General features: G+C 36.2%; 1 protein-coding gene across 1 annotated transcript in view; it reads left to right on the top strand.

Moving 5' to 3' along the window:
• ppfia2 (PTPRF interacting protein alpha 2) overlaps positions 1-17,015 on the top strand; it is a 263,924-nt gene that overhangs the window by 206,124 nt on the left and 40,785 nt on the right. The window contains exons 13-21 of the mRNA XM_052029827.1: positions 3,463-3,601; positions 6,152-6,372; positions 7,319-7,559; positions 7,929-7,958; positions 8,283-8,410; positions 8,983-9,158; positions 12,848-12,941; positions 13,195-13,276; positions 14,803-15,003. Of these exons, the coding sequence (XP_051885787.1) occupies positions 3,463-3,601; positions 6,152-6,372; positions 7,319-7,559; positions 7,929-7,958; positions 8,283-8,410; positions 8,983-9,158; positions 12,848-12,941; positions 13,195-13,276; positions 14,803-15,003 (1,312 nt within the window). The remainder of the gene's footprint in view (positions 1-3,462; positions 3,602-6,151; positions 6,373-7,318; positions 7,560-7,928; positions 7,959-8,282; positions 8,411-8,982; positions 9,159-12,847; positions 12,942-13,194; positions 13,277-14,802; positions 15,004-17,015) is intronic.

The following is a 17,015-nucleotide window of genomic DNA, read 5'->3' as shown; positions in this document are numbered from 1 at the left end:
AGGGTAGACCAGATGAGTATTAATTAGCCAGATTGGATTTGTCCTTCCTTTTGTGGACACGTCATACCTGGGAAATTTTCCATGTTGTTCAGTAAATGACAGAGTTGTAACTCAAGAAGGAAAGCTTGGTTAGAGATGCAACTAGCTATGGAGTGCCATGTCCAGTACTAAAGTAGGGTCAAAAGCTTTTGCTGTTTCCAGGCATTTCTTTGTATTGTTCTCAGTGAATCTAATTAGATGAAGACTGGTATGGTGAGGGCCTCAGGAGGAAACTGAGGTGGATCACTCATTTGGCACTCCTGACTGAAGATGGCCTCACATTCTTCAACCTTGTCTCTGTCACTCATGTAGTATGCTCAGCTATGGTTGAGTGTGAGGATGTTCTTAGGTCCTCCTCTTCACATTAGCTATTTAATTCTCCACCACCATTCATAATTAGGTGTGACAGAACTGTACAGCTTTGATCCATTGGTTGTGGAATCACTTAGCTCTGTCCATTGCCTGCTGTTTAGAACCCATATAATCCAGTGTTTCAGCTTTGTCAAGTCAACGTCTCATTTTTAGGTGATTTTCATTGATGCTACACTCAGAATGCCTTTCTGTACTTTTCATGGAACCAAGCACAATAGTAATATTATTCTGAGGGCTAATCCGTGACAGTGAATATAATTCTGCTACTGCATCTGATCGCCCACAGCATCTCATGAATGACCAATTTTGAACTGCCAGATCCCTTCTGAATCTATGCTGTCTGGCACAATAGTAGAGCCAGACACGCAAACAAGCAAACTACTCCAAGCTCTGTCTAGGGAAGAGCCTACTCCTTTTTTCAAAACTCTGCACTCTAGTCCTCAACTCCTCAGCCATGGGAAACTTCCTCCCTGCACTTAGACTGTCAAGCCCTTTCTAAACTCTGGAGAATATAGTCTCAGTTTACACAATATCTCCTCCTTTGGGAAACCTGACATCCCCAGAACCCCGAAGGTAAACTTGACTTTTCTTAAGAAAGCAATCCCTCCACTCCTGGAATAATTCTAGTGAACCTTCTCAGACATGACTCCAGTAACAATATATCTCTCTGAAAAGAAGGGGACCAAAATTGTTCTCAGTCCTCTCGATATGGCCTCTCTAGTGCCATGTACAGTTGTAGTTAGACATCCCTACTTTCATACTCCAATAAAAGCCAGCATTGCATGAGTCTTCCTGATTACTTGAAGACCCTACTTTCCTTTGTGCTGCAGTTTTCTGTATTCTTTCTCCATTTAAATAATAATCTATTTTACCATTCTTCTTTCCAAAGTGAACAACACAACTTCCCTTTCTCCTTCAGTTGTCTATCTGACATACTTTTGAATTATCCACAAAATTTGGCTGCAGTACATTTGCTTCCTCCTTCCACTTCATTAATATATATTGCAAACAGCTACGGTCTCAGCACCGATCCTATGGCAATCTGCTGGTTACAAGTTCCAAATGCAAATTCTTTACGAGATGGTAAATAATTGTAACTGTGGTATTTACTAAATGATTAATTAAGGTCAGAAAATATGCTTTAAATACAAACACCATCAGACAGTTTTGCAGAGATGAACAGTTCAATTATATAAATAATGTTTCCTTAAAACAGAAATTGTAATAAATTAATACAATGAGAACACAGTTTGATGATTTATAACATGTATTAATTATATAGATTCCTTAAATTATATACCTATTAAATTTACCCATTCTGTTTTTTTTTTCAAATTACTGATTCCTATCATTAATTAGTTTGTAAGAAGCAATTTAATTAATCATTATAGTAATTCAGCAATTTAATCATCATGCAGAACAAAGAACTAACTGAGTTAACTCAATACCTTTCACTGAGAGTCAGATGAATGCAATTGCCACTCACTGGCTTTGGCCATCTGGACAAGCCAGGATGGCAGTTGTTTGTAAGAATTCCCATCAGATGTAAAAAATGTTTCCACAATATCACGTGAACAAGACACAACAATAAGTCTGAAGCACTGTTGCCGTCTCCCCACTCCAAGATGATTGGGGTGGGGAGAGATGATTGTTGGTGATTTGGTGATGGGGCCAGATCTATCCCTGGGGTCGTACTAGCAACCAGATAAGTGGCAATGGTGGGGGGTGGCAGCAGGTAAATAAGGGACCTTAGAATTGGGACAGTGGAAATTGGTGGTTTGGGGGAATCAAAAGATCAGTGGAAGGATTGACAGGTTTTGGACACTGATCTTGGCTTAACTAAGTTTTGGTGGGGGGTGGGGGGGGTGGGAATTGATTGTTGAATGTGTATGCTTGGGCCCTGAGTTGATGAGTTGATTGGGAAGTTGGAGCGTAGAGAATTGTGGGCTGATTGGAGGCTTGTGGGAAGATTGGTGAGTATGCACGAGTACCAATATATAATTAAAGGAGAAGGGAAGAGTTGTGGTGCAATGAGACAATGAAAGATAGATCTGTGTGCTTATACCATTTCAGTTAGTCAAATCAGAAGAAAGTGTGTGTTGAGGAAAGATGGAATTTGAGAATGCACATTAATTATAAGAATCCTCATCTTTGTAGTATCAGCCCCTGAGCTGGTCAAATCCTTGGCAAGAATCATCCCAGTAATGAGCAGCGCCATCACCTCCATAAAGGTTTGCCCCAGTTGTCTCCATTTGTTTTGTGTGTCAGCAAGTTCTGCAAGACAAAGGGATCTATTTCAGTGAGTGTCATTAAATCTGTTGAGCTGATGTGGCTGTCAGAATTGAATAGATCGATCTATGTGCAAGCAATAAGATACGGTTTTGAAGCTTGCAGATTGATTACTGCAGCTGGCCACTCAGGCTACTTGGCTTGCTGATGACATGTCCAGGTAATCAACATACAATTACTACTGGCTTGATGTTGAAATCAGTGAAATGAGTAGACATTGCAAACATGTTATAAGGAGATTTATTGGTCTGAAATGTTAATGCTGTTTATTTCTCCACCAATGTTGCCTGTTCTACTGAGTATTTCCAGTACTTCCTGCTTTTATTTCAGATTTCCAGCATCTGCAGTTTTTTTCAGTTACAAAATTGTTATACTATCTGTGTTACAATCAAAAGGCATGTATTAATTTTCCATCATGACACTTGTACTCATTTTCAGAGCCACCAAATTTAGCTTGCTCTAATACTCAGAGTTAATTATCACAGAGGTATTTGTGTCATGAGTCACAAAAAATATTCTTCATAATCTGGTGGGAGAAGTCACCAGGACAGAAGTAAAATATGGTTGATATTTCAAGTATTTATGTAATTTGCATTTATAGAACGTATTTCATTTATGGCATATTAAATATTATTGGTATAACCACTGTTGTAATTGATACTAACATTTCAGATTTAAATACAGCAAAAATAATGTTTGGAAGTGGGTGACCTCCAGTCCATACTGTTGTTAATAAGATAATCTGTCTTGTGTTTTCTGCAGGACACTTATGGATCCTTCACCTGATAAGCGGTATTCCATGGGCTCATTGATAGATAGCCAGTCTGACCATTTTAGGTCATCCAAAGTGCTAAGGAGATCACAGAAAGGTCATGCAATAGGCCGCAGAGAAGAACCAAAGGTTTGTACTTAAGGTTTGAATGAATGTATGGCTATATTACTGCTAAAGCAAATGTTATCTTTCGTTAAATCTTAAATTTGTAGGATTAAATACATATAAGTTTGGCATGATGTAACAAGTTTATTTATAGTGGCAATGTTGCTATTTTTTTCAAAATACAATGCATTTGATATTGTGGTTTAAAAACTAATGAACATTATTCCTGGTCAAAGCAGAAACTAGATAGTTTACAAGTTACTGAGGCACTGCGGCTGCAAATGTATACCATTGCATCTGATCAAAGAGATGTATGAAATTGATGACTTTTCACCAATAACTAGAAAAAATACAAAAAATGCTGCATGGAAAATTACATAGGCAAGTTTTGTATTTATTTTACTCAACTTTTAATTGGTAATTGGTTTACTACTGTCATATGTATCAAGATACAGTGAAAAGCTTTTGTTTGCCTGCTATCCAGACAGATCATTCCCGACATATGAACATCGAGATAGTATGAAAGAAAACAATACAGAAGGCAGAATATTGTGTTACAGTTACAGAGAAAGTGCAGTGTAGGTAGACAAATAAAGTGCTAAGGGCCGTGCCAAGGTAGATTGAGAGATCAAGAGTTCATCTTTATCGAATAAGAGGTCCATTCAAGAGTCTTATAACAGTGAGATAGAAGCTGTTGTTGATCCTGGTTGTATGTGTTCTCAAGCTTTTGTATCTTCTGCCTGGAAAGGTAGGAGTGACATACAAATCCAAGTCTTTATTTTTACCCTGAGATCTTAATAAAACCTTAAAAGATGGAGAAATTATTCTCACCAAAAGAAAATAGATGTCAGATATTTCTTTCAGGAATTATCTTTAATTTTATGCCAAGAAGGATTGAATATACAAGAGTTGACACTGTGAATCTTTACAATAGCAGTAAATGCCCTGATATTAATGGAGAGGTGGGGGGGGCAGATTTTTGCTTGGAAAACCTAGAAGAATAGTTTATCTTCAGTAAACTAAATGTAATTTTGGAATCTGGTTCCTGGAACCAGCCAGCCAGGTTGCCAGGCTAAGTGATCTGACAGCAGCTAGAATCAAAGAGGAGGGAGAGAGAAAATCAAAAAAACTGCAACTACTCAAAATCGAAAATAAAAACATAAAATTCTAGAAACATTCAGCATGTCAGAGAGCATCTATAGAAAGAGAATAAGAGTTAACATTTCAGATTGAAGAGCTGCTGAGTGTTTCCATCATTTTCTGTTCTTGTAGAAGGAATAGAGAGATTGTGAATCAAGATTTGGGCTAGGAGACTCATTGATTACAGAGCCAGGAGAGGTTGTAGGACATAAGTGGAATGGTCAGACAGATCAGGGTTAGGGAAAAGCAATGTATACCAAGACCAGAGGATTTGATGAAACATATATAAGGGTCCAGGAGTGCTTGGGTTTGGGGGAGATATTAATGGGGTGGCCTGAGAGAGTGGGTTGAGGTAGGAGCATCAACTGCAGGTGGAAATGGTGGGGTTGGAGTTGGCATTGGGAGATTGATATGCAGGTCAGAGAGATCAGGTAGTAGAGGGCATCAACAACATTGATAGTAGGCCAGTTTTGCAGGAGGAGGAGAGGAAATCAATAATGTCATATGGGAGACTGGAGTTGAAGATCAATGAGGTGGCCACAGGGATTGGGGGACACAGAGAAAACCTTTGGTGTCCCATGGATGTCATGGGAGGGTGCTGGCTAGACAGGATTTCATCCCTCAGCAGGCATGTTTGTGAACATTTGGAGTATTCCAAATTCCAAACAAATTTCCTTTGTACTTGCACAGAAACCCACTGTTGCATTCACTACCAAGAAGTAGTGCTGCAACAGTATTTACCTAATCCATGTTGCTCTTCTCAACTCCCTTTTACCTCTCGGGTTTCTCAACTCCAGGAAACCAGAAGGTCAGTTTTAAATTTTAAGAATTTGAGGCATATATCATCATTAAAATATTTAAATAAAGGGTCCAGTTACTGAAAGCAGGTACCCCCAAGCCCTGCCCTACCTCTGTTTTAACTGTGTGAGCAGTTTAGACGTGAGTTGGGTCTGGGTTTGAGACCTTTTACATATGTTGTTCCTACCTGGCCTAACCCCACTCATCTGGAGGGAAAATTATCTTTAAATCTCTGCACTGTAAATGAAAATGTGTGCAAGTAAAATTTGACTTCAGCATGCAAAAAATAACAGTTAATTCTCAACTCAGTAGATTTTAAATATGTCAAATATGTACAGATTTGAAATGTAACATTAATGGATCTAAATATGTGATTTTAGAAAGCTACAAATAATGATATAGAGAGATTCAAAATCAAGCTAATATAAAGATAAAATTTTCTAGCTTTCCATTTGCTTTGCTTCTACCATGGAAATTGAAATAATGATATGGGAAGTTATGGAATATGAGATTCATCTCCCATAACTTCAGCAGAAGACCTGTATTTCTCCAAGCTACCTGAAGACCTTCCAGTGAAGTTATGATAGATGATTAAAACAATCAGTCCCGAACTTTGACTTTTTCTTTGCATTTCAGATACAGACACTTGGTGACAAAGAATGGAGCAGAACTCAGCAGATCGGTATGCTGAGCAGCCATCAGTTTGAAAGTGACACTGAAATGTCTGACATTGATGATGATGACAGAGAAACAATATTTAGTTCCATGGATCTTCTTTCGCCAAGTGGGCACTCTGATGCTCAGACACTTGCCATGATGTTACAAGAGCAGCTTGATGCTATTAACAATGAAATAAGGTGGATTCTGTTCCTGTGTCTTTGTCATATTGTGTTTCAAAAATGACTTATTATTGAAAGAGATTTAAGACAAATTTAGCAGTTGAATTCAGATTTAGCAGAAATGCTTGAATTTAAATAAATATAGGATAGTGTATAGAGAGACAGGTAACTGTACAAATTGGTATACAATGAAAGGAGCCTACTCTCGAGTAAATCCATGCAAGAAATTGACCCCACAATCTTTAATAAGGGGATTTAGGTGGTGGAATGCATTTGGAAGACATTTGATTAGAAATCAAATAATTAGTTTAACTTTGGATTTACATGTGTTCTGGTACATGGTATTCAGTTTAAGTTATCATAGTCCAATAATGATAAAGATGCTTTAAAAAGAACTCAGAAGAATGTTGCCTGACTGTTTAGTATTTCCAATATCATCCAGTTTTTGGGGATATTTGTTTCATAATTTCCTCCTTTAGTGTATAGAAATCTCTTCCCTTTGTTTGGATAAAGATTGTAAATGCACAATCTGAAAATTCATGAGCATAACCCAAATCAGTTCTTTCATGAGAAGTGGTATCGCTGTCAAGCTAAGCATTTATTGCTCATCGCAACTGCACTTGAGAAAATGGCAAGGCACCATCTTGAACTGATGCAGTTCATGTGATAGCAGTTTTGTGCATCTCTGGGTCATTTCAGAGGTAATTTGTGAGTCAAGCATATTTCTTGTGAGTGCAGTTACGTTTAGGAAAGACTGAATAAGAACAACAGATTTTCTTCCCTGTGGTTATTGGATGAAGTCCAATAGTTTCAAGGTTATTGTTTCTAAATCATGACACAGTATTTTAAGCATTTACCTGAACAATGGTTTACTGCTTTTGAATGAATTAAATATGTCTTGTAGTGGTGTGAAAGAACTGAAATGCATGACTATCTTTTCTTAAAATCATTGCACACTTTTTAGGTTGATCCAGGAAGAGAAAGAGTCAACTGAACTTCGTGCTGAGGAAATTGAGAATCGAGTGGGTAGTGTTAGCCTTGAAGGTCTAAATTTGGCCAGAATGCATCCAGGGAGATCTATTACAGGCTCTGTTACAGCTTCATCATTAGCTAGTTCCTCCCCTCCTATAAGTGGACACTCAACACCCAAATTCAGAGCACGTAGCCCTGCCCGGGACATTGATCGTATGGGCATCATGACACTGGTAAGTTTATGAGTGAAATGCAATAGTTCATTTCTGAATTTTCTTGAGTGCATTCTGTAGAATTTTTAAAAATGAATTATTTATATGTGGACAAGGCAAACTACAGTTAAACCTTTTGCATTTCAAATTTTTAGATCGCAGAAAGCATGGGTCATCATCATAGTTCAAGCCTAACATAAAGACTTGCATGATATTTTTGAATGGAAGGTCTAGGTTCGAAAGCATGTTCGAAGCTCTGTTTGTAAACATCTCTTTTGGTTTGTTATGTATGACACACAGTAAACTTCTATTCAAAGTCAAATTGGAAATGCTTACAGTGAAAATGCAGTTCCTGCTTAATTTTGTACCTTTACTCTTTTGCAAAATCAGCCTAGTGATCTAAGGAAGCATCGGAGAAAGGTAATTATATTAATTGCATTCCATGAGAATAGCATATATTTAGGTATATTCAAATTATTCTTTGAGAAATAGATTTCAAAAGACTTTTCAATGTTTACATAATTTGTCTAAACCCAATCATTTTGATATTGCTGAGCATATATTCAGATCTTTTGTCATTAGACATAAAGTAAGCAAATGCTAATTATTACATTTTATATTATCTGGTAATACATGCTTACCAAGTAATATTAGAGCTGCAATTTTAGAAGTATTATCTAACATATAGAAAAATCAGTACTTACTATCTGTTCCATGCCAGAAGTTTCTCTTCTTGCTGTTCAGATTGCAGCTGTGCAGGAAGATGGTCGTGAAGACAAAGCCACAATAAAATGTGAAACATCACCTCCATCATCACCAAGACCACTCAGAATGACACAAACTCTCCCATCCTATCATGATGATGTGCGAAGGTGAGTACGTCCATCGCAGGGATCTAAGGGATCTATTCACAGAAGTCCCCTCAAGGATACATTGAAGGATATACACATAATTTACTTTTAAAATACATAATGTTATTATACCATCAGTTTATCAATAAATTTCATTTAAGGAAAGATGAAGTACAAATGAATGTTATATTAAATTATTGTCATTCTAGTGAGAGAAAAGTTTCAGAGGATAATACTTTTTCGTAATGAGATTTCTTTTACAATTAAGTTATTTGAGACCCTTCTATGGATCATTGTTCCCTCTTGTGCTGAACTTATGTCCAAAAGAGAAATTTAGAAAATAAGCTAATTTTTGAAAATTATTTTGCTTCAAAAATGTTTCTTTCTTGATTTTTTTTCTAAATATAATGGAAATTTGTAATCTGAAATTTTCATGGCAACCTCCCTTATTTTTCTTTCATTTATAAGCAGTTAAATTTGGTGAACCATTAGTTAAAGTGTAGAAATAGTGGCAGTAGTAAAGAATTATTTGTAAAATGCTGAATGAAGAAAAAATATTGCAACATGCCATCTTGTAATCTGATCATTTACAGTTTCTCAGCATCAATAGAAGCAGAAATGGGCAACTATAGTAGTACAAGTAGCCAGGACTCACTCCATAAAGCACAAAAGAAGAAAGGAATCAAATCCTCAATAGGTCGTTTATTTGGCAAGAGAGAGAAAGGGCGTCTAGGACACCTTGCCAAAGACCATTTGGCCTCAGTACAAGGTTAGCAAACTGATTATCAATTGCTATGTTGAATTAGATTTCCTATTTTTGACTATATTTGTGTATGTATTTTGTTTGCTGTTTAAATCATTTTCTTAAAAGAATATTTGTGTTTCTAGAAAGAAAAGCATCATTGTCCACTTCACCAACCTAGATTAAAGAAACAAGTTTGTTTTCTTTCCAGTATTTGAATGGTATTAGCTTTTATTCATCAAGCGAACTTAATTTCTTATTACTTTTCATAAAAATAATAGAAACATTGCCTTGTAGCCTTCATTGGTATTGGTTTATTATCGTCACTTGTACCGAGGTACAGTGAAAAGCTTGTCTTACAAACCGATCGTACAGGTCAATTCATTACACAGTGCAGTTACATTGAGTTAGTACAGAGTGCATTGATGTAGTACAGGTTAAAAAAAACAATAATAGTACAGAGTAAAGTGTCACAGCTACAGAGAAAGTGCAGTGCAATAAGGTGCAAGGTCACAACAAGGTAGATCATGAGGTCATAGTCCATCTCATTGTATAAGTGAACCGTTCAATAGTCTTATCACAGTGGGGTAGAAGCTGTCCTTAAGTCTGGTGGTACGTGCCCTCAGGCTTCTGTATCTCGACAATATCTCATCACTGATTCATCAATAACTGGAACTAATTGTTTCTTTGTATCGTAGAATCATAATGCACAGAAGGAGATCATTCAATGCATTGTGCCTGCACTGAGATTTTGAATCAATTATCCAATTAGCTCCACTCTCCTCTTTCACCATAGCCAGACATTTGTTTTCTTTTCAAATAGTTATCCAATTCCATTTTGAAAGTTATTATTGAAGCAGCAGGTAGTAGATTCCAGATCATTACAATTATCTTTATCACAGCTCTGGTTCTTTTACCAATTATCTTAAATCGCTATCCTCAGTAATAATTAGTACTTGCTTACTTATATAACAGCAAAAGATCTAACTCAGGTTACCGACACTTCTGCTGGAAGAAACAATGTTTCCTTTTTATTATTAGAACCCCTCAAGATTTTGAAAATCTCTATCAAATCTTCTCTTAACTTTCTCCATTTTATGGAAAATAATCCAGTTTCACCATCCTTCCTGTTTAAATGAAAATCATAAGAACTACAGGTGACGGAAATCAGTTCAACTCTCTGCTTAACTGATGTATTTCGTCCCCATTTTCTTTTCACTTCATTAAGTCCCTACTTAGTGTTCATGCAGTGCACTAGAGGTAGTCTTTTTATTCAGCCCAATGGCACTTGTTCATACAGCTGCAGTTGGAACCTCTGTTTTCTTGTGTATAACTTTATCAGCAGATTAAGATCAGGATGGAAGCTATCCACCTTGTTTTCAACCATCTTTTTTAGAATTAGATCAGTTTTGCAGAATTGCCTTTATTAGTCATTCTGACCTCTCCATACACATATTACCACCATAATTTCTAAGATCTAATCCAAAATATTATTTTAACATCTCTGCCATACATTCAACGCTATACTTAGGCGATATGATCTTCCCTATATCTATTATTTTACAACTTTATGCTTGTAAAAGCCTTTATAGATTATCTATGAATTTCTTTTGATTACTTTTAATATTATTAGCTTTATTTTTTTATCATCTGCCTTTCTTCTAGGCTTCATATAGTCTTAATACCTCTATTTATGGATCTACAGCCTTTGAGGCAGGCACTTTTGCTTTGTAGGGATATATTTATTTTGGATTTTATCTATCTCGTATTTGAAAAATTTCCAGTTTGTTCATTAATTTGGTAGTTCCAACTTTTCTTCCAAATAGAATGTCCCAAATCCTACTTATTTGAGTTATACCTTCTAAATCCAATCCAGTTTTCATTAATATTTAGCCTCTGTTGTTTAATCTCTGATATCGTTCCAACAAAGGGTCAAGGAATTATTTCTCATTTTCCAACTATGTACCTTACAGTCTTCCAGATACAACACTGAGTTTTGCAATTTCAGATAATCTGCAGGACCAGCCTTTATGCTTCATATTTAAATATTGACAATTTTTATTATCTTAAGATAACTTCAGATAATTCTCCTTTTTCTCCTAATTTCCTTAACTAAATATCATTCTCTTCTAATTTTTAAAAATTAAAATGGATCTTCTGGTACCATAACTTGGTTCAGTGGCACTTGTTATTTTGGCACAATGGGTGCTCATATGCTTCTAAACATGTAGTTAAATTGCAAGTGAACAGTTTTGGCATGTACTGCACTATCTGGCAAATTTGTTAGCACTTGTTGAAAGTAGGTAGAGTGGGCACATTGTGAACTCAAACCTCCTGTGATATTAACTTGACATCACTGCTGTCAAATTAGCAGTGGAATTCTAGCTAATCCTTGAATAGGCACACACAATGAACTCAATGTTTAGCAGCAGGAACAACCAATCATGTGCACTATTTAAAGGAATACTCACAAAATTGCTAGTTGATGATTGATTGGAAGCAGAGTTAGTGAAGGAGACACAAGAGAATGCAGATGCTGGAATCTGGAGAAACAAATAGTCTGCTGGAGGAACTCTGCAGTAGAGCAGCATCTATGGGGGAATTAAATTGTCTGATGCAGGGTTTTGACCCGAAACATCGACAGTTTCTCCCCACTCCCATCTCCCCACAGATGCTGCTTAACCCACTGAGTTTGTCCAGCAGACTGTTTGTTGTTTAGTGTAGAGAAGCATGGGATTTGCTACTGTGGATTTGCAAAAATGTCTAAAGTCTACAGGGCTGTGTTTGGGGTTTGGATTCTATCATTAGAATCCCATTTTCTTGCCAGACGTGAATATATCAGTAGCCTTTCCTCTGGTCATTCATTAATACAGGAACAATAAGGAGATGGCTTGCAGAGCAGGTAATGTGCTAAAAGAGACGGAAGAAAGAGAAGATTCCTTGTCATGAAGCACGAGCATGTAAATTACAAGTTAAACAGAGGGAATGTCATTCATTTTAAATAATCTCATTTTCATCTTTAACCTTGCTCCTGTGAAAACCTACACAAAATAAGAATGCCTATCAGAATCAAGTTTCAGACAAGTTAAAGGAATGCTCCAAAAGGTTTGTGGTAGGCAAGAGTTTTTATCTATAATATTTTTTCTGTTTATTTTTCAATATATTTCTGCCCTTTTGATGTGAAAACTTGAGGGCAAATCCAGATTCCCCTGTTAAGTATTGTCATCTGGGATAATTTTCCATATGATTTGCAAAACTAGGAGAATAAGATTTCCAGTGAGGATCTCACTCTTTCTAACATATGCCAGATATAAGAGAGGAGTACATGGCTGCGTAGGAACTCGGTAATATAAAGCAGCACAGGGAAAAGCAAATCACCTTGAAGTTTCCCTGCCAAAAGACTTATACAATGCAAGGTCTTTCTCAAATCTCTATAAGGTTTTATTTCCATAGGAGAATACATATCAATCCTGAATCTCTGGAGAATCTTTCATCCAGTTTGCATTTGCATTATAGTTATCCCACTTAAATATGCCTGGGTTAGGGAATGCAAGTTAGCAGGCATTTGAAGGCAGATTTTAGAACTTACTTGCAGCCCTTATACTAACAAACACAAAATAAATTAAAAAGAGTAGCATGTCTGAATTATTTCTGTATTATTGCAAAGTACATTGCTAATTCTGTTCATTTTACCCCAAGCTCACACTTCCTTTCAGCAGGTATCTTTGATGCAGAAATCAGTAACCAAGATTCCCTTGGATTGGGAAAATTAGGAACACAAGCAGAAAAAGACAGAAGATTGAAGAAAAAGTAAGTATCAACAAAAGAAAATCTTTTTTAATAAAGAATCATTCAAGTACAAAAATTGTGAAAAGAAAAGAAAATTGCACAAGGTATGAGTCAGGTGTTGATTTGCTTTATCCCATTTTTTACTAATTGCCAAAGTCTAATTTCACATTCAGCATCTTATTTACGTTAGTGACTTAAAATCAGTGCCTTAACTGACAGATTGTTGCTGAGTAAAAGAAAATGTCGATTTCAAAATATTTGTTATATTTTACAGGCATGAATTATTAGAAGAAGCCCGGAGAAAAGGTTTGCCATTTGCACAGTGGGATGGACCAACAGTAGTAGCATGGCTTGAGGTAGAATAGTTTTATCTTTTTTGTTTCCGAATGTAAATGAATAACCTGAGACATCTGAGGAACGAAATAGTGCCCTGTAGTGTCAGCTGAACAACAGCTCACTCAATTTAAACCATGCTTTACTTTTCATTGTTCAAGTTTATTTTTTCAACAGGAATAATTTTATAAATTTGTTTCACTAGCAATGAGTTAGTGCTTATCAGGGGCACAAGTACATGATCAGCATAATGCTGTCCACATGTTTATTAATGTAAAATGATGGAACTATCACCCAAACTCTCAAAATACACTCTGCACTGATAACATTTCATACCAGGAATGTGCATTTATACATAACTGCACAGAATGTGATGGATCATACTAGATTGGTGCACATGTACAGAGTCAATGCCCATGGACTCCCAGTCCAATTTGTTCCTAGGCCAGACATGGGGGCTCGATGTAGAGCACTCATATCAGGGGGCTTCCAGCTCCAGCAGGATTTATCCCCTCCACTTCCTCTCCTTCTGATCCTCCTCTGGTCCTCCCACTTTTGTCCTCTTTCACTCATAGCCCCCATCACATTCTTTGCCCCTCCCCTTCTTGCTCCAGATTCCAGCATCTGTAGTCCCTTGTGTCTCCAAGTATTTTTAAATGGTGAGAATTTGAAAGGTGTTGATATTCAGAGGGATTTAGATATCTTTATACATGATTCGTTGAAAGTTAAATGCAGGTATAGAAAGCAATAAAGAATGGAAGTAGAATTTTGGCCTCCATCACAGGAGGATTTGAGTACAAAAGTACAGATGTCTTGCTCTAACTCTATACAACTCTGAACATTGTGTACACATCTGGTCTGCCTACCTAAGGAAGAATATACTTGTAATTGATAAAGTACAAAACAGGGTCATCAGTTTGATTCCTGGGATGATTGGTTTATCATATGAGAGGTTAAGCAAACTGGGCCTTGACTCTACTGAGGTTAGAAAAATGAGAGGTGAGCTTATTTAAACATACAAAGTTCTTTTGGGGCTTGACAGAGTAGATGCATGGATAATATTTCCCTCGGCTGGGTTTCCTACAACTAGAATTATGTACTCAAAATAAGGTGTCAGCCATTCAGAAATGAGAATAAATTTCTTCACCCAGAGGCCTGCAAATCTTTCAAATTCTCTACCCATGAGGGCAGTGGAGGCTCAGTTGCTAAGTGTGTTTCAGACTGAAATCAATAGATTTTGAGGTTTTAAGAGAATCGCAGGAAAGTGGTACTGAGGTAAAAGATCAGCCATGATCTTATTGAATGGTGGAGCAGGCAAGAGGGGCCAGATGGTCATCTCCTGCTTCTATTTCTTATGTTCTTTTAACAATAAATTTTATCATTATGAAGTATTAAATGTGTTATATCAATAACTTAATTGAATGCAATTATTAAGTGACTGCTTCCATTCTCAAAATGATACCCACATATTTTCTTTGCTTTTCTGTGCACAATTAATTATAAATTAACAACCTTGTTAACTAGAGATGTACGTTTTTGCTGTGTACAGCTGTGGCTTGGAATGCCTGCTTGGTATGTTGCCGCTTGCCGGGCAAACGTGAAGAGTGGTGCCATTATGTCTGCTTTGTCTGATACTGAGATTCAAAGGGAAATAGGAATCAGCAATCCTCTTCATCGTTTAAAACTCAGATTGGCAATTCAAGAAATGGTATCACTAACAAGTCCATCAGCACCTCCAACATCCAGAACAGTGAGTATCATTTATCATAATCTCTGACCTCCTTATTTTCAGACTTGCATGGTGAAAGTATGTTTCAAACAACAGATAGCAAGCAATGAATTACCAAGATATAACGCAATTGAAGGATCCATTTGACATAAATTTAATAGTGTGAATGAAGTGTTAGCAATTTATGAGGATCATCTAAATCCTAGGATTGGATTATATTGTTGAAATTACTCTAAAATACATCTTACCTTTTATCCGTTCCTTAAGTATTTTTATGTAATTAAATATAAGTATGAATGTGTTGCATTGGTTTCAGTACAAATAAGATGAGCTAAAAACTATACACAGCAACATATTTATGTTCAGTATTTTTATTCATACAGAAGCAGTTTTGCTGTTAACTATAAGAATACTGTATTCTGTATCAAGTAAAACCATCATTTTATTGACTATATAACACTTTTGAGATCAATTATATTTAGAATACTGCTAATTTAGATATATCACAGTGCATTTTAAATACCATAATTGAAAAAATATAACACACAGTCCATCATAATTTTCCACATCCCAAAATCATCTCTTATATTGTAACTTGTAACTTTAATTGTTCTTCCTGGTTTTTGCTGATGGTATAACTATTGTTTCTAATCATAAATTTATATTATGTATGTTTACATTCTGTTGCAAAATTTTTGGTCTGTTGTTCCAATTGTAGTAATGTGTGCATGGTTTTACCATAGTTGGCATGTTGTAGCATTCTGCATTTTTTGTGCCAAAACAAGTGCAGGCACAGCAAACTTGCAACATGTCTGCACCTAATCATTTATTAATCTCTAAAAATTTTAATATGTCCTATTGCTCACACGTGTTTGTAGTTTGTTTTATGTAAATTCAATTATTAATTCTTTGGTTGTTTTCGCATGTATTCTCAATAAGGTCAAGAATAGAAAGTCACATCAATAGTAAAGTATGGATTCTAAGTACAGCTTATTGATTTCAATGGTTAACTGGTGTATGTTTCCAACATACCACACAATAAAATAATAGGAGAATAACAAGTGAAATTAACCATTTTCCAAAAAATAAGGAATGCATATCAATATATTTTGCATCTCCTTATCCTAGCCATACTCTATTAGAATATCATCTGTCAGCCATTTCAACTGGGACAACTTGTACTTATAAAACACGTTTATCATAGCAAAATATCACAAGACCTTTATCAAATAAGATTTAATACCTAGCCACATAAAAAGATATTAGAGCTGGTCAAAGAGATAGGTTTTATGAAGTCTCTTTAAGGAGAGAGCAGTGGAGAATCAGAGAGAGTTAGGACAGCAATTTCAGAATTTAGAGCCTTGCTGACTAAAGGCACAGCTGCTAGTTATGGAGCAATAAAATTCATCAATAATCATGAAACCAGAATTTGAGGATCCTGGATATCTCTAAGTTTTAGGGCTGTAGGAGATTACAGAGCTGGGAAAGACCAAGACCAAAGATGAGAATTTTTAAATTGTGCTGTTGCTCAACAGAGAACCTGTGTGATTACAAGTACAGAGTAATGGGTGAATAAGACTTTTGAGCTAGGACAGGGCTGCAGAGTTTTGGATGATTTCAAATGTGACTGATGGAAGCCAGCAGAAGAGTATTGAAATAATTAACTATGTTGGAGAGGTGGAAATAGCTGATCCTAGCAATGATGTGGTTGTGCAATCATGGATGTGATTTGACTCCAACGTTGAAAATAATCTAGTGCAATTGCAGAGATTTGCTGCCCTTGGGAGGAGTGGAGTTGATGCTAAGGCAACAAATTTAATATTAATAAAGAAAAGATACTGAAGAGATTAAGGGGACTAAATTCTAACCAATCCACAAATCAGCATCTTAGGATTCTAAGCAATTGGCTGCATTGGGAGTGGAAGGAGCAATAATGATTTTGAAAAAATACAGAGATTCCAAAATGGATGTTGGTAAATATAACATCACAATTCAAGGAAGGAGGGAAAAATTAAAAAAAAACAGCAGACAAG

The sequence above is a fragment of the Pristis pectinata genome, chromosome 15 (assembly GCF_009764475.1).
Source record: "Pristis pectinata isolate sPriPec2 chromosome 15, sPriPec2.1.pri, whole genome shotgun sequence".
Classification (NCBI taxonomy): Eukaryota; Metazoa; Chordata; class Chondrichthyes; order Rhinopristiformes; family Pristidae; genus Pristis; species Pristis pectinata.
The sequence above is the reverse complement of the archived record's forward strand: the minus strand, read 5'-3'. Positions and strand labels throughout refer to the sequence as shown.